The 21,852-nt window shown below is 34.8% G+C and overlaps 1 protein-coding gene across 2 annotated transcripts; it reads left to right on the forward strand.

Annotated features, from left to right (window-relative positions):
* The first annotated feature begins 1,863 nt into the window (after positions 1-1,863).
* On the forward strand, positions 1,864-20,347 carry LOC134842021 (ER degradation-enhancing alpha-mannosidase-like protein 1). Of its 2 annotated transcripts, XM_063858160.1 has the most exons (11): positions 1,864-2,453; positions 10,067-10,308; positions 10,555-10,627; positions 11,152-11,255; positions 11,454-11,739; positions 11,971-12,338; positions 12,807-12,945; positions 13,594-13,838; positions 16,784-16,880; positions 18,780-18,965; positions 19,321-20,346. In XM_063858160.1, exons 1-11 carry the CDS (start codon positions 2,337-2,339, stop codon positions 19,411-19,413), a joined length of 1,950 nt encoding a protein of 649 aa, XP_063714230.1. In that variant the 5' UTR covers positions 1,864-2,336; the 3' UTR covers positions 19,414-20,346. The 2 variants fall into 2 exon arrangements, with proteins under 2 accessions (XP_063714230.1, XP_063714231.1); XM_063858161.1 differs by lacking the exon at positions 1,864-2,453 and having other exon boundaries at positions 10,109-10,308; positions 10,584-10,627; positions 19,321-20,347.
* Positions 20,348-21,852: the final 1,505 nt, after the last annotated feature.

Here is a 21,852-nt window from a genome sequence, read left to right on the forward strand (position 1 = left end):
ATTCGGAAGGTTCGCTGTTAAAAACTCGATTATGCCGAATCTGCATTTTGGTCCATTCTGGTCGAATGTCACACAACTTAGCCTGGATTTAACGAATACGTCTAGGTCGGCAAAAGTCCTGGGTTTGAAAATCAACAGTGCCTGTCTCTTTCAAGCTGGAATTATTCTGGAATTATAAAATTGTCGGCCAATTATTTGTTTGCTTATCCTTTGACGTCTGAGTTTCCACATCTTGAATCGTTTCTTTTGCTGCGCGGTTTTAAAGTTTTAAGTGTTTGATTTACTCCAGGTTGCTTTTTCCAGTTCGAAAAACTAATTCGCTGGGAATTTCGCAGAAAAATACTGAAATTATAAACTTTAAAATCAATACAAACTGAAAGGAAGTACCACCAGCAGGGAGGAGAAAATCACCAAAAAAGGAGAAAAAAGGAAGTTGTAATTTTATGTAACTTGACTTCGTATTTCCTTTTTGTTAATTCTGTTAAAAGTTTTCTTGGCGCACTTTAATTCAATCTATTTTTTATTGGCCCAATGACCTAATTTGGATCTTTTTGGCCTTCCCCTCTGCTATGTATGCGTTACTTGTTCTAATTTTACCACTCAGTTGGTTGAAATTTCATTTTTTTTTGGAAATTTTTTTCACTTTTTGCTAAAATTTCTCGGAAACTTCACTGATTTTCTAAAAAATAGTTTCAAGAGAAAGAACGCCTACTATCCTGTTTGTCCGCATATTCCCCTAGTCTGTTTCATTTTCCCCTCTGTCCATAGCGCCTTCGAAAATATTTTTTTTTGTGGGAGGCAGTTTTTGACCCATGTCTTTTTTTTTACTCGTTTTCTCCAGAACTACCCGTCTCAAATCTGTGTTTTTGGTTTAGATGAACACAAAAGATTCCCCTACGTAAGCGGCTACGTCCGGATTTTTTACTCATAAAGTTATTAGCCTTGGAATATTCAAGTCTTCGAATTTTTTTTACCCTTTTTTGAATCTTTTTGACCTTTCTCGAAAACTAACCTCTCAAATTCGAGATTTTGGGTTCAATGGAGATTAGGAGCAGTGAGACGTCCCACTGCATTAGCCGCCACTCACAAAAATTTTTTCTACGCAAGTCATCGCCCTCGGAAAAATCAATTTTTTGGTTTTTGATCATTTTTTAAAACTTTTTGATTTTTCTCGAGAACTGCTAGATTTTGGGTTCCATCGAAATTACAGGTTGCGTGAATCTGTCATGCAAAAGCGACTACTCCGTTATTTTCTACACAGATATGATTCTCGAAATGTCAAAATTTTTTTTACCGTTCTTTGTGCTTTTCTCGCTAACTATCGTACCAGTTCCGATATAGAACTTTTGACATTTTGAAAAACTTTTTGATTAACCCTTACAAATTGAAGGTGAAAAGTTCAATTGAAAGAAACGGTTGCGATAATTGTTCTCCTTTATTTTTTGTAAGAGAATTGTTATCTCTTGGGAAAATTGATTATCTCAAAGTTTTTCTTTCCTTCTGATTTTGATAGAGAAGTTTTTTTTTCCGAAATCACATATTTCGTCGCGAATAAGTAAAAACAATTTCACACAATATCAAACACGTACCTCCAGCTTTAGCTGGGCACCTAGTTGTTTTTTTATCGAGACATGTTCTCACCTAGTTTTTTTAAACTTTTAAATTTTTATTGTTTTTACTTGCGTATTAATGTTTGTGTCGTATCGCAAATGGTGCGAAGCTCCGCTTCGTTTTTGTTAACATATTCCAAACATATTTGATCTTCCTTAATCAAATTGTGATATCAATTTTTCTATTGATGTTTTTTTTCCACCACGAACTTGCATCAAGATTATGGTTTAGAATGGTTTCACGTTAAGTATGAAGACCAAAAGTGTTTGTCATGAATGGTTTAATTAGTCCGCGTGTCAGTTTTAACGAACATTGTGGACAAACATTTTACTAGTAAAATCCGCAGATGGGGAAACAGGAGCCATTGATAGTTATGTGAGGTTGAAGAAAACTGAAAAAGAATCCAAAATACTCAAATTATTTTGAAGGAGAAATTCGATAAAACAAATTATATTATTTAAAAAATTCTTGGGTCAAGGTGTCAAGAAATTGTTGAAATTACACGTTGCACGTATAGAGATTTCTGGAAGCACGTGAAGAAAAAAAATGTCTTGCAGAGCGATATGACATGACTGGACCTAATCCCTTGAAGAGGATGATGATATTCTTTGTTCTTGGTTTATGTGCTCGAAGACACCATGGGGAAATATTGAATTTCTGATGTTGACTGAATTTGGTTCTGTATACTGTTTTGGATTGTGTGTTAATATGGTACTGTGGAAGAAATGAATTACGAGCAGTTGATCGCGTGTGCAATGTTTACTAGTTCTTTTGCTCACTTCTTCACCAGTATGTTCTTCTACTGTGTCAACAATCCTCATATGTACAGCACTCTCTATAAGGTGAGTTCTACAGTCTGTTGCAACACAGAATCTTATTTTAGAACCCAACTATCTTTTTTGGCTGGGCTCTTCCTTCTCCCTCGCACCTGCGAGTTTTTACAAAAAAAAATAATTTTGCTCACGTAGCTCGATTGTTATAAAAACTGGCCTGTAGACTGAAGCTTATCGTTACTCCTTTAAATATATGCTTATGTTATACGGAAGGGGGACGCATAAGAGTCTGGCTCTTTTCCAGCCCCCCCCCCTCCCCCTTTGATCTATTCTGAAATTCAATAAAAGAAAGTCTATTTAAAATGACTTTTTATGTAATAAACTGCGTTAAAACGTGTCAGCGTGAACAGTTGAACAAATTTGTACAGCATTTTTAACATGCAAAATGCCGTGTGAACAAATTTTGAACAGTTGTATTTTGTAATTTTTTGAGGGGGGTGGGAAACTGGGAGAGAGCCAAGAGTCTTTGGAGCTTCTCAGTTTTCTCCAACATAACAAGTTTTTCAATTTTGTTCCGAGTTTTCTAGAAAATACGAAATATTTGGCTCTTCTCCGCTCCCCCTCCCACCTTCAAATTTAAATTTTAAGGCTCCTTTCAACTTTCCGGCCATATTTGAATTTCAGCTATGCAAAACTATACTAACATTGATAAAAAAATAAAAATTTGCTTAGTAGTGAACAAATTAAATATTGTGAGCAAGTGTGTTCTTCATACTTAATATCATAACACTACGCATTCAACCATTATAACACGAGAAACAACTATGAAAATTTTGAAATGGGAAAGGGAGTGGAAAATAGCCCGGCTCTTTTCCAGTCTCCCCTTAGATTTTTTCTGAAATTCTTTATATGAAAGTTTGTTTGAAATTACTTTAATTGTTATAAATTGCATCAAACGCTTAATTTTGCAATTTTACGAGGGTGTGGGATACTGGAAAAGAGCCAAGAGCCCAAAGTAACAATTTTGAACAGATTTTTTCTTTACCCGTGTCAAACCTTACTTCGTTACTTAACGTGTTGGCTCTTTTTCCTTTCCACCACCTCATATAACCATCAATTTTATGGTATAACGAGGTTTTTATAAGGTTAAGTTTGAAAACCAATTATGCTTTTCATGGCCGATTTTTGTAACAATCAGACAATGTGAACAGACAAATTACTTATAATAATTTGCAGGCGAGGAAAAATGCCCAATCGGCTAGCTATAATTGCACTTTAAACACGGAAAAATTTATACCATTTGATTTATATTGTTCAGAGCTGAAATTTAAAAAATCTGACCTAAATATTTATTTTTCGCAAAGTTAATTTTTGTTAAGATTAGAAATTGCTAATTTGGGCATTTTTTACATTCAGCGCGGTGTATTGCTTTCTAAGAATGCACGTAAGCTGTGGAATAAATCCTTCCAATTTATTTTGAGGCTAGTCTTTTGATCGTATTATTAGTTTACCTATTATTATAATACATGTATCCCTACGTACTCAAGAGGAAACAATCAATGTGAACTTTTTCGATAAATTATAGATCATTATCAGACTGAAATAAAGCAAACATTCAGGTGCTCAGGTGTATCTATACGTACTGAAAACACCGTGTGGGCTGATAAATTGAAGAGAAACAATTTTTTTTTTGGCTATTTTATGAATAATTCAGCCAAAAAATTTTTAATTAGCCGTTAAATGCAGTCAGAACCTCAGGGCTTTGCCCTGATTTACTTGTGCAGTCTTGTCTTTATTTTTATGCATACTTTTTTATAGCTAAATGCGCGATTTTAGGTGCCAAGAAGGTCTCAAGAACAGATACGTTTGCGATTAGCAAGCAATTGGAATATTGTCCTTTTTTCATGTTAAAAACTTATCGGCTCTTTTCCACTTCACCCTTTGATTGTTTTCTGAAATTCAGTTTACGAAAGCCTATTTAAATTTATCTCTGCTTTTCTGAAGTTGCTTTCTTTTTGAGCCTAATTAAGACACAGATGTGAAGTTTTGGTAGATCTTTTTTGCGCAGTTTTTCACAGTTTTACTGCGGCTAGTTTGTTATAATACGTTTGTTATATCGCTAGTAGTGTGAAGCTTCGCTTCGCTTTTGTTTTTTTTTGTCTTATACAGCGCTAACCATCTTTTTGTCTTTAATTGACTGTTTTTCTTTTATTCTCCGCAATCAGAGTTGTTACGTTCAAAATGTGGTCTGGTCTGTCTTTTTAGGCCGCTTTTTGTGTCCTTTTGATTTTAGAGATAATTTTAATGAAAGCTAGAGATTATTTAGCGTTTATATTTAGAGCTTATTTTGCGCCTAAATCATCAAGGATTTATCTAATCAAGCTTTCGAAGTGTTTTGAAAATTCTGCTTGTTTTTGTTGCATCTTCTGCTGCGGCTTTATTATTTGTTCGGTTCCATGAGCCTAACTTGGTAACACAAACATAATTATCACAAAACAGACGTTGGTCCAGAGGTACATTGATTGTTAGGAGCTTTTTGAATTTCCACTAGTGGCAGTTATGTCATAACAGTTATGTCATTTTTTTGAATTTTCACTAGTGTCAGTTATGTCCAGTAATGCCAAATGTGAAATTATGAGACCCCTCAATTTAAATGAAAAGTTTTTATTTAAATCGAACAATTTGAATTAAAAAAAATTTGCTCGGGTGGTATTCGATCCGACACCGAATTGCACAGTTTAGTTATGTCAATTATTTTCACTTTTCACAGTTCCGCGGAAAAGCAGACAATCTTAGTTTTCACGGCAACATTGATAAAATTTTGTTGCAAATAGATATGCTCAAATAAATTGCTTTCGATTTATTGTTTCAAAAGTGCAAAAAGTACCAAAAATGGCAGAAAAATTGCTAAAAACAGACTAAAAAAATTTATATTGCTAAAAATTTAAATGGTTTCAAAAAATTTTAAATTGATGCCAACACTTTTAATTTAAATTTCATTTTTAAAGCTGACATCACATCATAACAGCTTTAAATGTTGTTAAAAATTACCAACGTTGTGCGCGATCACAAAAAGTCCTCAATTGTAATTTCAGTCTTTTTCATAACTCTAAGTTTTTGTGATTGGAGAGCTTAATTTGCCACCCTTTCAGCAAATGCAGTTGAATTTAATTTGGAAACAAACGAGAGAACCAAAATTAAGCGTAACCTAACCTAATCTATGTCTACCTATTTATCTATCTATACTATATTTAGATGCGAGTGACAGCTATCTCCCATGTTTTGCATGTTTAACGGAAGAATTTTCTCATGTTTAAGCTATATCATATATTGCATTGCTTAAAAAATTTTCTATCAGTTTTCCGCAAGGTCATAAATTTTTGTAATTTTTTTCGAGGTCAAATTAAGTGTCTGTCTGTATACCTGCTTTTTATTAGTTTGGTTATGCCTCTCTACCCGTCTCTTAATTTTTTTATTTTCAATTTGGTTTCGACGATTCAGTTCAGAATAGTACTACTGTCAAACGGTTGTCTCCAATCTTTCTTTATCTTTATCTGGATTTTCTATCTTTTCGAGCCTTCTTTTTTGATCTTTTTTCTTTCTTTTTTTTCTGTCTTTTTTTGATCCCTCTTTTTCTATCTTTTTTCTATTGTTTTTTAAATTTTTTTCGAGCCTTCTTCGATCTTTTCTATCTTTTTCTGTCTTTTTTTCTGTCCTTTTCTTTTCACAAAACTTTCAGAAACCCAAACAAATTTTTTTCTAAATTTGAAATTCTCAGAAATTTTCAATCCTATAATTGGGGGCTATCAAAGTACTCTCAGGGGTTGCGAACCTGGCCTCCAATTAGGACTGCTCAAATCTTCCTAGTTTTTTCAGAAATGTAGTTTTTTGTGGTTTTTAAAAAAAAATTCAGAAAACTCAACTTTTGAATTTTTCAATTTGAAATTCCCAACCCTGTAGTTGGAGGCTATCAGAGTACTCTCAGGGGTTGCGAACCTTGCCTCCAATTAGGACCGCTCAAACCTTTGTAATTTTCCAGATATGATGTTTTTTGTAGTTAATCAAAAAAAATCAGAAAACTCAGTTATTGAATTTTTTAAATTTGAATTTCCCAACCCTGTAGTTGGGGGCTATCAGAGTACTCTCCGGGGTTGCGAACCTTGACTTCAATTAGGACTGCTCAAATCTTTCTAGTTTTCCAGATATTACGTTTTTTGTGGTTTTCCAAAAAAATTTTCAGAAAATTGAAACGATTTTTTTTTCTCCAAAACTTGAATTTCTCAACCCGTAGTTGGGAGCTATCAGAGTACTCTCAGTGGGTTGCAAACCTTGCTTCCAATTATGACTGCTGAAATCCTTGTAGTTTTCGAAATATGACTTTTTTTGTGATTTTTGCAAAAAATTTTCAAAAAACTCAAGTTAATTTTTTCTTCAAAGTTTGAAATTCCTTACCCTGTAGTTGGGTGCTTTCAGGGTACTCTGACGCGTTTCGGACCATGCCTCCAATAGGGACTGCTCAAATCTTTGTAGTTTTCCAGATATAACGTTTTTTTTGTGATTTTTTCTTCAAAATTAGAAATTCCCAGCCCTTTTGTTGGAGGCTACCAGAGTACTATCAGGGGTTGCGCATCTTGCCTACAATTAGGACTGCTCAAATCTCTGTAATTTTGCAGATTTGACGTTTTTTGTGGTTTTTAAAAAAAATTCTGAAAAAACAACCTTTGAATTTTTTTCATTTGAAGTTTCCAACCCTGTAGTTGGGGGCTATCAGAGTTCTCTCAGGGGTTGCGAACCTTGCGTCCAATTAGGACTGCTCTAATCTTTGTAGTTTTCGAGATAAGATGTTTTTTGCGATTTTTTCAAAAAAATTTCAAAAAGCTTGATAATTTTTGTTTTCAAAATTTGAAACTCTTTACCCTGTAATTGGGTGCTGCTCTCGAGGGTTGCTAGTCTTGCTCCAATCTTGCTCCAAAGTGTGTTTTCTCAAATCCTTTTAGTTTTCGAGATATGAGGTTTTTTTGATTTTTTCAAAATCTTCAATCATTTTAGATTTAGAAAATTTCACTTGATTTAAGTATCCCAACCCTGTAATGGGGTGCTGCCAGGGTACTCAAGGAGTTGTGAATCTGGCCTCCGAAAATGACTACCTAAATGTTTGTACTTCTCGAGATTTGACGGAAGGCAATTAAAAAATTATAAAGTATGAAATTACCAACCATGTAATTGGGTGCTGTCAATGTACACTAAAAGACTGCAGATCTGATTTTCAATATATGCGGTTTTTCATGAGTTGTGAAAATTTCAAAGCATCGGAGGTGCGTTACATGCAAGGATAATTTAATTTCAAAACAAACGAGAGAATCAAGTTTAAGCGTGATTAACTTAAACTGATTTTTTTTGGAAAAATATCAACACAATTTTTTACTTTATTACGAATTTCATCGAAATAACTCAAAGGTTTTTGTATTTTGAGATCGTAATTTGCCTCCTTTTCAGCAAATAAAGTTGAAATTAATTTAAAAAACAAATGAAAGAACCAAATTTAAGCGTCATTAACCTAAACAGATTTTTTTTTAATTTGAAATTCCCAACCCTGTAGTTGGGGGATATCAGAGTACTCTTAGGCGTTGCGAACCTTGCCTCCATTTATGACTGCTAAAATCCTTGTAGTTTTCGAGATGAGATGTTTTTTTTGTGATTTTTTCAAAAAAATTTCAAAAAGCTTGATAATTTTTGTTTTCAAAATTTGAAACTCTTTACCCTGTAATTGGGTGCTCTTAGGGTGCTCTCGAGGGTTGCTAGTCTTGCTCCAATCTTGCTCCAAAGTGTGTTTTCTCAAATCCTTTTAGTTTGCGAGATATGAGGTTTTTTGATTTTTTCAAAATTTTCAATCATTTTAGATTTAGAAAATTTCACTTGATTTAAGTATCCCAACCCTGTAATGGGGTGCTGCCAGGGTACTCAAGGAGTTGTGAATCTGGCCTCCGAAAATGACTACCTAAATGTTTGTACTTCTCGAGATTTGGCGGAAGGCAATTAAAAAATTATAAAGTTTGAAATTACCAACCATGTAATTGGGTGCTGTCAGTGTACACTAAAAGACTGCAGATCTGATTTTCAATATATGCGGTTTTTCATGAGTTGTGAAAATTTCAAAGCACCGGAGGTGCGTAACATGCAAGGATAATTTAATTTCAAAACAAACGAGAGAATCAAGTTTAAGCGCGATTAACTTAAACTGATTTTTTTTGGAAAAATATCAACACAATTTTTTACTTTATTACGAATTTCATCGAAATAACTCGTTCTTGTATTTGGAGATCGTAATTTGCCTCCTTTTCAGCAAATAAAGTTGAAATTAATTTAAAAAACAAATGAAAGAACCAAATTTAAGCGTGATTAACCTAAACAGATTTTTTTTGGCAAAAATCAACTCGATCTTTAATACTGTTAAATTTTAATGTTTATTGCTGTTAAATTTAAAATTAATTTAAATTTAAATTAAAAACTGATTTTAAAAAAGAATTCCCAAAAAATCAATTTAGGTTAATCGCGCTTAAATTTGGCTCTCTCGTTTGTTTTTAACTTTTGGTTTCATTGAGTTCAGATATGTTTTCCAACTGTCTTTTGGCTATTTTGTTAAGACCAGAGAGTTTGTGACTGTGCTAAGTAACGGTCAGTCCGCTTTTTTTGCAACGCAAGTCACATTGTAAAATGTAAAAGCCAGGGAGGAGAGATTTTCTCGAGGAGCGGGACGGTTTTTCATGAAATTTTGTCGATCTTTTTTTGCCAAAAAAAGTTTTGCATCACGGTGTTCTGATTTCGAGAAAGTATGTTTTTGTATCAAATGCTCATTTAGAAGAAAAGTTTTCAGGTTGATCAATCAAAATGTATGTAGGAAAATAGTAACAATTGAATAAACGTTTTTGAGGGGGCATTTCCTAAATGATAAAATATCCTAAATGATTCCTTTCCAAACTCAAAGTGTATTGGTCGTTTTTGAATTTTCAGTACTTAGAAATCTTTTTCTTTCAATGAGTTCTTCTGTATTTAGTTTTATAAAATCTTTTCATATCGGTTTTCTCTTGTCTGCAATGCGCAGCCTTCCGAAAGTGTATACTTTATGAACGCTAGTCAATCATAAATGGTTCTTGCAATTCAAAGCGCTTTAACGTGCTATAGTTTTTCTCCGAAATTCGTAAGTTGAAAAATGTTCAAAAATTTCAAAACCATTTAATTGGTTTTCTCGAGTTCATTTTACACTTTTCCAACTGTCTGTTTGCTTTTTTTTCAGGTTGCAGGATGGCACTCACTTCGTGGAAACTCGTTAACTAGTTTTGTTAATGCGAAGTTCAAGTTAGCTTAATAAAAAAAAATTTTGTGCTAGCACAATGTTTCGACTGCAACGATGAATGTAAAAAAACTCATAATTCGGAAAGTTGTTTTTAAAAAAATGTATTGCAATGTTTGAAATAAAATTTCGCCAAATTGTATGTTGTTTCGTTTCGGTAAGAAACGATTTAAATATGTCTAACGCTGCAAAAATAAGTTAAGTAAAGAGGAAAAACACTAGCTAGTCCATAGCGCCTTCCGCGATTTTCAGTGACATGGTCGGAACAATAAGCCAGTGACATGGTCGGAACAATAAGCTAAATTTATATCTAATTTTCTGTTTGTTTCAGGTTGCCGACAAATACTCGTGGCCAAATGATCAGTTCCTGGTTAACGAAGACAGATTTTATGCCAGCAATTTATCCAATATCTATTCGGACTTCGCTTACTTCCCTAGCTCGGAGAAAGAGGCGATGAAAGAGTTCGTGAAGGAAATGTTCTATCATTCGTACAATGGGTACATGGAGCATGCATTTCCATTGGACGAGCTCAATCCAATCAACTGTTCGGGACGCGGTGCTGATCCTGACAAGTAGGGTCTTTTCGCAATAGTATCTCATGCTTTTTTAAAAAATATAATAGGTTGTAAGTTTGCCAATCTGTATCCAACTTGGCCAGTCGTTTTTGACATGAAAGGCACTTTCAATTTTAAGATGGTGTGTTTATAGCCATTTTGGGACCAAAAAAGAGCCGTTTTAAGATTATTAAAAGTGACGATTTGAGTAATAAAATAGTGCAGTTTGTCTGTTGAGCTGATCCGCGATTATGACTCGTTTAGATCAAACATTCACCTCAACGATGCTTTAGGAAACTACTCATTGACACTCATCGATGCTCTTGACACGCTATACGTCAGTATAACATTATAGTTTTTTTTTGTAAGACTGCTTTTCAATGAAAGAAAGACCAACATACGAGCTATTTAGCTCTTTACGGAGAACCGCTGTTGTGCCCCTGGTTAAGATGTACATACAGTTTTTTTGGCTATTTTTCTGGGCTGGGTAATGTTGCCTCACCCTCAAGCAACGATCACGAATCATGGGGGACTCGAACACCCGGCCTTTTGATGTTAGCGGAGACTCAGCCTTGCCTCTTCCTGCCGCTCCCCTCACAACCGTTCTTCTCACCAATGCCCCTTGCTTTAACTAAGAAAATTTTTTGTACAATAGTTATGGTTTGAAAGCAGTGACCACTTTTCATTCGAGGAAAGACCGGGAAAAAGAAAAGACAATCATGAAAAACAAGTCTTTCTTTTTTAAAATAAGTCTTGAAGAACTTACAGAAATATAGGGAATTTTTTTTAAATGGTGCTCTTTTTCACAGAAATTCAAAGACAGCGAAGGGATATGATCCCAATTTGTTGATTGATTGTCAGGTCATGGGCGACTTGGATGAGTTCTCGCGAGGTGTGCGATTGGTGTCTGAGAATGTGGATTTCGATACGGACACGAACGTACAAGTATTCGAAGCTAATATCAGGTCAGTTTCCCATTGACGACAGTTTCTTTCTTCCGTAGAATATTGAAAATCATGTTATAGCGAGATCATTGAAAACACTAAAACAATATTTTAAAATCAAAGCCCTTGTTTAGGTAACCGTCGTAAATCCGAGCTAAGTTGACTTTTCAAAAGTTGCTGTCTATAGTTTAAAATATAGGTCAAACTTATCTGTTTAAGGGTATTGGGAGGTCTATTATCAGCACATATCTTAGCCAGTTCTGAAGCCGACTCACCTAAACATCACCATTCCAAAAAGAACAGGCAAGGAAGTTCTAAGAAGGCTCAAGCTAAAGAGCCATCATTACATAAATATAAATCATCGCGGAAAGCGTCATCGAAGTCGTCATCATCAGGAACGCTAGTGGACGGGTATAACAATGAGTTATATGACCTGGCCTTGGATCTTGCCTCAAGACTCCTGCCTGCTTTCCACGAGAGCCACGCAGGCTTGCCTTATCCAAGAGTGAGTTGGCTTCTTCTCTTCAGCTGCTTAGCTCCATTTTGTATAGAATAATTTAGGACTGTTTTTGATAATGTATATCAAAAAGCGATTTTAGCTTCAAGCAGGTTCTCCAAATTGTATATTGCGTTTTTCGGGGAGGCATTTTATATGTGGTTATTCGACGTGAATATATATTAAGGATAGCGTTTCAAGATACCGTTTATTATGGTTTATTGTTCGATGTTTTTGAAGGTGAACTTGCGTCATGGTGTGACGGAAGAGCCTTACTTGCGTCAGAATATCAACTGCCTCGCAGGAGTGGGTACCCTCAGTCTAGAGTTCGGACTACTCTCACACCTAAGTGGAGACCCAGTGTACGAACGAGTAGCTCGCAATGCACTGCGATCAGTTTGGGATATGCGCAATAACGAGACTTTTCTGTTTGGCAACTCATTTGACATCCATTCTAAGCAGTGGCATAGTGGTCTTAGTGGGTTGGGAGCTGGTATGGATTCGTTCTATGAATATCTCATCAAGGCATATGTGATGTTCAACGAGCAGGACTATCTGCTACTATTCAATGAGATGTATAGACTGGTTTCATATTTCAACAAAGAAGGGTAAGTTTAAGTGGTGCTCATGACCATCTCCTGTCTTCTTTGTTTATTGGCTTTTGTGTCTTGCCGTCTTCTGCGCTGTTTGGAAATTCTATGCTTTGAGAATATTTCTGTTTTCGGTATTCTGATTCACATGGAGTTGAAACAAGTTATGGTTATGAGTTATATTTTGGTATATACTTTGGCGATCATTTGACGGAGCTGTCATATTTGGTAAATTGACAAACTTCATTTTGAGTTGAGTAATTTAGTAATTTAGATAATGTGAACAAGTTTTCAGAACTTAACAAATCAACTCTAACGGACCAGAAATGAAAAATGATGGTGTGGTCTTTAAACCGAAAATGAAGATTATCTTTAGCTAGAGGCACTGAAACTCACTTAAACTTGAGAAGATATCGAAATTATATTTTCTGAGCATGAACGGGTCCGACATTGTTTAACCGAATACTCAAATGAATATATGTTTAGAAGGCACCGATGCCTGTCGCCGTCTCTGAGGAGTGGCGATCCCAGCGGACCTCCTATCTTCCGCAATGTGGACTACAGATCTGGACAACTACTCACTAACTGGATAGACTCACTACAGGCTGCATGGCCAGGAATACTGGTAGGTGTTCTGAAGATATTTCTTGAATTTCAGTAGAAATTTGAACAACAAACCTATTGTGTGAAGAAATTTTGACAATAGGTCTGTTGTTTTGTTTTACGTTATTTGGTTAAATCTTTTTGTTACCTATTTCAGAGATTTTTTTGTTACCTATGGTCGACATTTCACTCTGTTTGTAACAACCTACAGTTGCAGAAGGACGGTAAATGAGAAGGGTTCCGACATTGCTACTCTATCTTTGATAAGTTTTGAAAGAAAGAAAGAATGAATTTCTCCAGTATATGAAAACATCAAATTTAAATATACAACATAACAGATTCTGAGACTTGGAGATGACAGATAACGGGATCCTAGGATCCACCACGGATCTGCCAATATGTTTTTTTTTAAATTTCTTTTTTATGTTTCGGTAGATTCGATTAGATACTTAGTTTGTTGGTGACTGACACAGCTTTTCTTTCAGCATGGTTACTCTAGCTCAGTGGTTGGATTAGTTATCGTTTATCGTTTTTTTTTCTTTTTTTTTTGAAAACAAATTAATGAGAAAAAATTTTTAAAAATCTAAAAAGTGCGATATCTCGAAAACTAGCGGGTTCTTGAAGATAAAAGAAAGAATTAACTGCCATAATCATAAATGTCTGGCTGTAGGTGTTGTTTGGAGACATAGAAGAAGCCATCTGCCAGCATGCTCTCCACTTTGCAATCTGGCAGAAGTACTCTGCTCTTCCAGAGAGGTTCAATCTGGTGCACCAGACCAGTGAAGTCCACTTCTACCCTCTGAGGCCGGAGTTGGCAGAGTCCACTTACCTGCTCTACAGGGCAACAAAGAGTCCCTTCTACCTACACGTGGGAAGAATAATAGCAGAAGATATCAATAAATACACGCGTACCAGGTCAGTCTCTTGTCACATATAGTGATCAGTTTGCAGTCTGTGCCTAATTGATGAGGCATGAAATTTTTGCAGTAAGAATGGCAATCTGTGGGTGGCTGGCGGTTATGTTCAAAAACGAAATACTAGCCGAAATAAGAGTTGAGTATACTAGTGGAAACATGCGTAGTGCGATGATCTGATTGCGCATCCGAAATTAAGTGACAATCATGCAATATAATGAATTAAGTTTTTTTTTTGACGAAACCAAATGGTATAAGCATCGCCATGTTAAGCGTTAGTAAGAAGTACCACCGTCGTCAAAATAGCTTCTTTTGTACAGAAAACGCCCGTACTATACTAACGGAACTGCATTAACGAAGAAATTTTGGAGCTCAAGAGACCACAAAGTATCTGTTTTCTTGTGCTTGAGGGGGGGGGGGGAATGCCAAATCTTTTTTGGGGGTTTTTCGCTGTGGGTAACCGAACATCTGGTTCTTTTTTTGATAGCTTGATTTTGTTCTCCATTCCGAAAAGGAAGATATATACAAATGCACTAAACAGTTTTTTAGTCATTCATTTGTATGACTAAAAATGAAGGTATATACAAATGCACTAAAAGTTTTTTTAGTCATTCATTTGAATGAATAGTTTTTTTTGCGAAGTTTTTTTTGTCTAAATGTGTCTTTTTGCGATTTGATACAATTTTAATGTCAGGCACGTCTAATTGTGTCGTTTTGTCTGATGTGTCTTTTTGCAATTCGAGACTACTTCAATCTCAAAGCATGTTTCTGATTTCTTCAATCTCAAAAATCTTCAATCTCAAAAATCTGATTTCTTTTTCGCTGCGGGTTTATCGCTGTAGGCTTCAATGGTTCTTGTTGCACAGCCTAATTATGCATTGTATCAAAAAGTCTTCAAGGCGTATATGACCGTTTTTAACGTAGAGTATCAGAAACAAAACGTTTTTTTTATAGTTTCAATGAAGGAAGTGAATAAACATACCTTTTGATGTGTGATGTTTTTCAGGAAACAGTATTTGAAGTTGTTCACGTTCAAATATGATTTTTCGCGTGTTTACTATTTCCAATTACCCCATCCAATAACCGAAGTGCAAATGGTGCACTAATTGGTTGACTAACGAGTGTTGTTTTTTTATCACAAGTCCTCTTTTTTTCTAACCCAACTCGCAAATAGAAGTGCTCATTTGTTGGCTCGTTTGCTGCATAATACTGGAAATTTAATCGCATGTGATCATCCGACTTATTGGTGGCGGCTAGTGTTTTGATATGTTCAAGAGCACATGGTGTTGATGCGTGGACCTGAGACGCGTAATCTCCGGCCCATGGATGTTAAGCGTTGTTTGTTCCGGCGTTCATAGAGCTCCTTTTTGCCGTTTTTTGCTTTAATTAAAAGTCGACGAGCGTAGTTCAGACTCTTATATAGGTCGCGATTATTTTTTTGTTTTTTTTTCAGGAAAAGTCTTAAAATTTGGTTAGGCTCAAATGTACTTTTTTGCGGTTTGACTTATTGTTTTTAAGAGTAATGCACTTAGTGAGTATTCTTAAATAGGTCTTGCTGATTTTTTTTTGTTTTTTTTTTCAGGAAAAAGTCTTAAAATTTGTTCACGCTCAATTTTGATTTTTTTGCTGTTTTTATGTTCAGTGCATTTCCATTGTTAAACAGAAGGCAAACTACACTATCGAACAGCAAATGTATAAAGGACACGAAAAACGTGATCAACTTCTGATTTCGAAAATGGAAAATTAATTATCAGATTTCCCAGCGAAATAAAGTCTTACGTATTGATCCAGTTTTCTCAAATTGGGTTAATTTTAACAAAAAAGTGTCCATCATAAATTGTTCTACCAATTCAATGAGTTTTAGGGCGATCTATTTTTTTCTTCAAAAAACAAGTCAGTTTTTTCATTTTACTTGCGTTCATTACTCTTTTCCAACTGTTAGTTGGCTATCTTTTCTAAGTTCAGTTCATATCCTTTGTTAAAAGGAAAGCAAACTCGTTTATCGAACTGCAAAAGTATAAATATCACGAAAAACGTGATTGACTTCTAGTTTCGAAAATTGAATTTAATATGCAGATTTTTCTGCTTAATTAGAAATTTACCCATTGATAGTTTTCTCAAATTAGGTTAATTTAATCAAAAAAGTGTCAATCAGAAATTGTTCCTGAGTTTGAAAGAGCTTTAGTGACATCTATATGAAAATACTTGCGTTCATTGACTCTTTTCCATGTCTCCATTGGCTATTTTTGGGATAAAAGTATTTGGGATAAAAGCATCATTTGTGCATGCTGGAACTTGATTTTTCGCGCTTTGACGTTAACTATGTTTTAAAATTCAGTTTACATTCATTTAATTAATGGAAATTACATTACAATCTCAGACAACAAAGTTCAAATTGCGCGAAAACACGTGACTGAATTCAGTATCAAAAATGGAATTTTCTAAATTTTGAGCGGATTTTTAAAACCACCTATTGAACGAATTTTCTCTAAGTGGGTTTTTTTTAAAAAAAATGTTGGCTATTGAGGAGTTCAGAAATTCAAAGAGCTCTTTAACGTGATATATATTTTTTTCTGCGAAAATTGAATTTGAAAAAGGATTAAAAAAGTCACAATTTGTTCGGCTATCTTGAGAGTTCATTGACAATTATCTAACTGTCTATTGGCTATGTAATTCAATTTTTTGACATATTTAATTTTTCACTATTCGCAAACTATTGCGAAGGATTCGTTGGGCTTCTTTTTGTGAAATCTGGAACGCTTGCGTGAAGCCAGCGTCGTGATATTTAAAAATTTCAACGCTTTATGAAAACATCTGGTGCATGGGTTTGTTGCATCAGAAGTAACGCATAACGTCTCGCCAATTGTCTCGACACTGTTTTCTAAATTGATCGACAGAATGCTTGGATTCACATTTCATGGCGCTAATTTAAACTGTTCATTTCAGCTGTGGCTTTGCGACATTGAAAGACGTGAAGTCTAAGACACTGGAAGACCGAATGGAGAGTTTTGTGCTCAGCGAAACTTTCAAATACCTCTATTTAGTAAGTATAGTTAATTGAATAAATAAATATAAATTTTCCTCATCTCAAATCACTTTTTCAATAGAGTTACCAAAAGTTTTATAGACCCCCCGTTGTTTTTAAACGGGTTTAAAAGCGGTTACTTTAAAGAACATAAAGGGTCTTAAACTTAATTTGCTTAATATGAATAAATAAAGCAGATATATATCTTATATATTAAATGAAAGTCGGAATGCGCTATGGACGCAATATTTAACTGAACGAAATGTTTTAGCTTTGTCGAATGCAATGCTTAAAAGATTCTTTACACTTAATGTATAAGAGAAGGCCAAGAATATTCTTGAACTCTCAAACTTTCTTAAGTCTGGAATATTCCAGAATTTTTTCTTGACAAAAATTCAATTCTTTAGACAAGATGAACTCACTTCATTTTCAAGGCTAGACAGTGCCTGTCCATTTTTTTCTCCAAAATTTTGTCTTTTCAGATCAATTTCATTATGAAAGTTTCATCGCCTGAATGGCTTGCTTAAAAAAACTAAACCGGCTCGCCAGTCGTTTTGCTCTGTGAAACAACTTGTCATATTTCAAAGTTTCATCGCATGACTAGCGTTCTCAGAAAACTTTTTGCCAACCGATTCGGTCAATGAAGTAACTTAGAATATTTAAAAGTTTCAGAGGTCGAATCGCTTGCTGAGAAAAACATAAGCTTTTCGCAAAACGATTCGGTCTATGAAATAGCTTGAAATATTTCTTGAAAGTTTGGAAGAAAATTCGGTTTTATAAATAACTTGCCATCTATCAAGTTTTCATAACTATAGAGTAGCTTGCTAAGAAACACTTCAAATTTTCGCGAACCGATTCGGTCAATGAATTTACTTGTAAATTTTCTTAGCTTGAATAGCTTTCTTTAGAAAAACTTTTTGCGAATTGATTCGATCTATGGAATAACTTGAAATGTTCCAACTTTAATAGCTGCATTAGCAAGGTTAAGATGAGCTTCAACTTTTCCCAAACTGATTTTCTTTATGAAACAGTTTGAAATAATTCAACGTTTCATCAATTGAAAGGCTTCAATATCAAATTTTATAGAAATTGCAATCCGATTCGCTTCGTGAAGAAACTTAGCTCGAATAGCTTGCTTAGAAAAAATGAATTTTTTTAGCTAACTGATTCGCTTCATGAAATTGCTTGAAATATTTGAAATTTTTATTGTTGGAATAGCTTGCTTAGGAGAAATTTTTGGCATCCGCTTCATGCAAAATATTTCAAAATTTCAAATAGCTTGCTTAGAAAATCATGAACTATCGCCAGCCGATTCGCTTGATAAATTTACTTGAAATATTTCAAAGTTAACTAATAGCTTGCTGAGAGAAATTTAACTTCTTGTCATCCGACTAGCTCTATGAAATAACTTGAAATATTGCTTAGTTTTATAGCTGGAATAGCTTGCTCAAAAAAGGAGAACCGATTCAGTCTATGGAATGGGTTGAAAGTTTTTTTTCAAAATTTCATTGGTTAAATGGCTCCAATAAAAAAAATCTAAACCTACCGATTTAATTCATGAAATAGTTTGAAATATTTCAAAGAATCATGTCTTAAATAGCTTGTTCAGAAAAAGTTGATTTTTTTTTCGAAAACCGATTTGGAAGTTTCGTCGGTCGAATGGCTCCTATATAAAAACCTATTTTTTCGCTATCGGATTTCAAAGTTTTATTTCTGGTCCAGCTGGTGTAGAAAAATTTCATTTTTTCGCGGACCGATTCGGTCGTGATTTATTTTTTTCAAACCCATTTACGATATGGGTCAACTTGAAATTGTTTTGAGTTTCATAGCTTGATGAAAGGAAAAACTACTTTTTGCGAGACAATTGGTTGTTGGAGACGGGCTTGCTAGTTACTGTTATAAGGCTGACTGCTTCAGTTATTTGACGAAGAGAACGAGTTGCACTCCTCGAACATGGCTGGCAAGTTTCTGTTCTCGACTGAAGGACACATTCTCCCAGTCCTCAAGTACATCTCCCCCCACCACAACCTCACAAGTGCCTCCTGGTTCTCGCCTCCCCAGCCTCTGCCTGTGGACAGGGCATTCTCACGGCCAGATCTGACAGTCAGTATTTCCAAATTTATTGGATCGAGTTAATTCGAGAAAGAAAGTCCTTTTATGGGTTCTTTAAGTCTTTCTTTGTTTCATTTTTCTCTCCTTTAGCACCGCACCTTTGATACTACTTGTACCTTCATTTTAAGCGGTCCAAACTTTTTGACAAGTTGTGTTTTGAACTAATATCATAGAGAAAAGCTGATAGCTGTTTAGATATAATTTGTTGTTGGGCTAAAAATAATCATGGCTTTAATAAAAGCCTTAAAAGCTGTAATTTTTTGAAAAATGACTACATTACGTATTAGTTAAGGAAACTTGGATTCATTTCGTTTCGTCTCTCTGCACTTGGTTTGATTGTTTTTAGTGTGAAGCAGTTCCATTTCTCTACCAGCACTCCATGCCGCTCCCACCTCACATGCTCTACCAGATAGAAGGGATAGTCGGACTTCACTCCTAACACTCACTGTCAGTCAGTATCAGAATCAAACAAACAGAAGAATCACAGATACACTACACTGTGCAAATTAAATGTACAATTCTAATCAGGCCGCCTATTGTGTGTGCGTTAAGTAAGGGGCGGGTTAATACGGGTGGAACAATATTCGAAAAGGGTCTTTTTAAGGGCTTAGAAGATTTCTAAAATTCGAATGGATTTGCCTATTAAAAATCGAAAAGTACGCCCGCGTTCGTCAAATTCATAAGTCAAGCCTGGTTCTGGTGATTAAATACTGAGTATATATTTTTTTGCGCTTTATGGTGGTAGAATTTACTGCTGAATAATTAAACATAAAGTTTTCAAAGTAGACATATCTATCAACAAAAGCAATTTTTTTAAAAGTTCGTTTTTTTTTGAGAAAAATTATATTCAAACAAAATGCGATAATGCAGATTTTCATTGATTTCAAACTCTAATTGTTTTGCCACAAATAAGCTAACTCAGAATCTGGAATCCATTTAGATGTTCGTAAGTGCATCGACGTTTCTTGTTGGCGCTTTATTTTTATCTTCAATCAATCAATCATCGGAAAACGATTTAATCATCACTTTATTTTTGTTTAGGTAGTTGAAAATTCGTTTAAAGCTTTGTATATATTTAAACCGTACTTAAGGTTAATGTATTTTGTCGTTCAGCATTCAGAAATTAAATAAATGTTCAAACATTATTTTTTGTAATAAGTTTTTTTCACCAGGAGCGAAATAATATTTTAATCTTAATCTTATGTACATCTCGTTTTGTTGTTTATTTTTGTAATGCGACAACTCGCAAGAAAAGACAACTCGCAATAAAAGACAACTCGCATTAAAAGACAACTCGCAATATACTCACCGCCGCAGTCGCGCCAATGTGTTGCGAGCTTGCCAACAGAGGGTAGGACTTTGTACGAAATGTAGAGCAGGTTATCGCGGCGACGCGCGTGTAGTGCGCCCACCGGCGACCTTAAACCGAGAATATAAAGTTTCCAATTAGCTTCAAAAACTTGCGAGTTGTCGCTTTCCTTCAATTTTGCTAGTTGTCTTTTCTTGCGAGTTGTCGCGGTACCGTTTTTTAACCATGATTTTTTGTTGCGAAATCTCTTTGAATGAACAGAGTACTGTACAAGGTGCGATGATATTTTACGTTCCCAGCCTTTTCAAAAGTTTTTGCTCATCGATATCTGAGCTGAATGTGTAGTTTTTGCTCCTTTTTTACCGAAGTTTTTTTAATGAGTCGATGAACGTAGTGAGAACTTGAATACGCTCAAAATTTGCTCGCGCTCAAAATTGATTTTTCGCTGTTTGGATGCAGAGTTCTTTGGAAGCTCAGTTCAGTTCCTTTCTTAAATGGAAAGAAATTGCCATATCGAACAGCAAAAGCGTAGATATAAGCTTTCAGAATTCCCAGCGGAAGAAAAACTATCTATTGATTCAGTTTGTTATATTGAGTTAGTTTATTCAAAAAATGTCACTCATAATTTCTTCTTGATATTCAAAGGCCATAAATTTTAATTTGAAATTCGAATATTGAAGTTTTTTCCTGTTGACTGTCTGTTGGCTATGTTTTTTGATTAAGATGTTTAAGTGTTAAGAAATATGTATCTATGCGTGTCGGTTTTCAGTGTTGGTGGCTTGTTTTTTGGATCGATGAACTTGGTTCAGACTCTTGTATAACTCGTGATTTTTTTTAATGTTTTTTTTTTCAGGAAAAGTCAAATTTTGTTCTGGCTGAAATTTATTTTGTCTTGTGGTTTCGCGAAAAAAATGTATAAAGCGTTGAGAAATATGTATCTATGTGTTAAATTAGTTGTAATGATTTTGTAAGTCTTAAGGAATGAAAAGGAGTTTTTTATTTAATTGTTTTTTTTTAGCCCAGCCGCAAAAAGAGTGCTCGTTTAATGGCACTTGTGGTGCATAGCATTGAAATTTTAAAAGCAATTTTTCTATCTGCTTCATCGTTGGGTAATGTTTGCCCGCTCTCAAGCAACCATAGCGCAGCTGCGAAGGCTTGAGACTCTTAATCTAAACGTCGGCGTCTTTCCTGGCACAAAAGTTTTTTTTCTAAGAATAAACACCACGCACAAAAAAAATTCTAAATGGAAATAAAAACATGAAAAAAAAATTTCGTGTATCTTTTTCGAGATTGTGGTCTGAACATTCTGTGCTAGTTGCACAGCCACCGGCTATCTTTCTTATTCCGACCATTTGCAAAATGGAGACGAATTTTGTATTCAGGTACGTTTGTTCTTTTTTAGTGTTACACGCGAAAGCAGCTACCACAAATAGTCATCGGAGAGAGTTGCGTGTTATATCATATTAAAGCTTTTATATTTTTTCAATGTTGCAAAAAAAAATGGCTAGTAGTTTTTGATTTTTTCGTTTGAAGTCGAGCGAACGAGCAGCTTACAATAGCTTCCTATTT

Source organism: Symsagittifera roscoffensis, chromosome 3 (assembly GCF_963678635.1).
Source record: "Symsagittifera roscoffensis chromosome 3, txSymRosc1.1, whole genome shotgun sequence".
Classification (NCBI taxonomy): Eukaryota; Metazoa; Xenacoelomorpha; order Acoela; family Convolutidae; genus Symsagittifera; species Symsagittifera roscoffensis.

Bases quoted from the DNA above. Each gene is read 5' to 3' on its own strand.
- LOC134842021 (XM_063858160.1), top strand. From the start codon at position 2,337: ATGAATTACGAGCAGTTGATCGCGTGTGCAATGTTTACTAGTTCTTTT. The intron at 11,256-11,453 runs GTCAGTTTCCCA...TATCTGTTTAAG, and splicing joins GTATTCGAAGCTAATATCAG to GGTATTGGGAGGTCTATTAT. The intron at 13,839-16,783 runs GTCAGTCTCTTG...TGTTCATTTCAG, and splicing joins AATAAATACACGCGTACCAG to CTGTGGCTTTGCGACATTGA.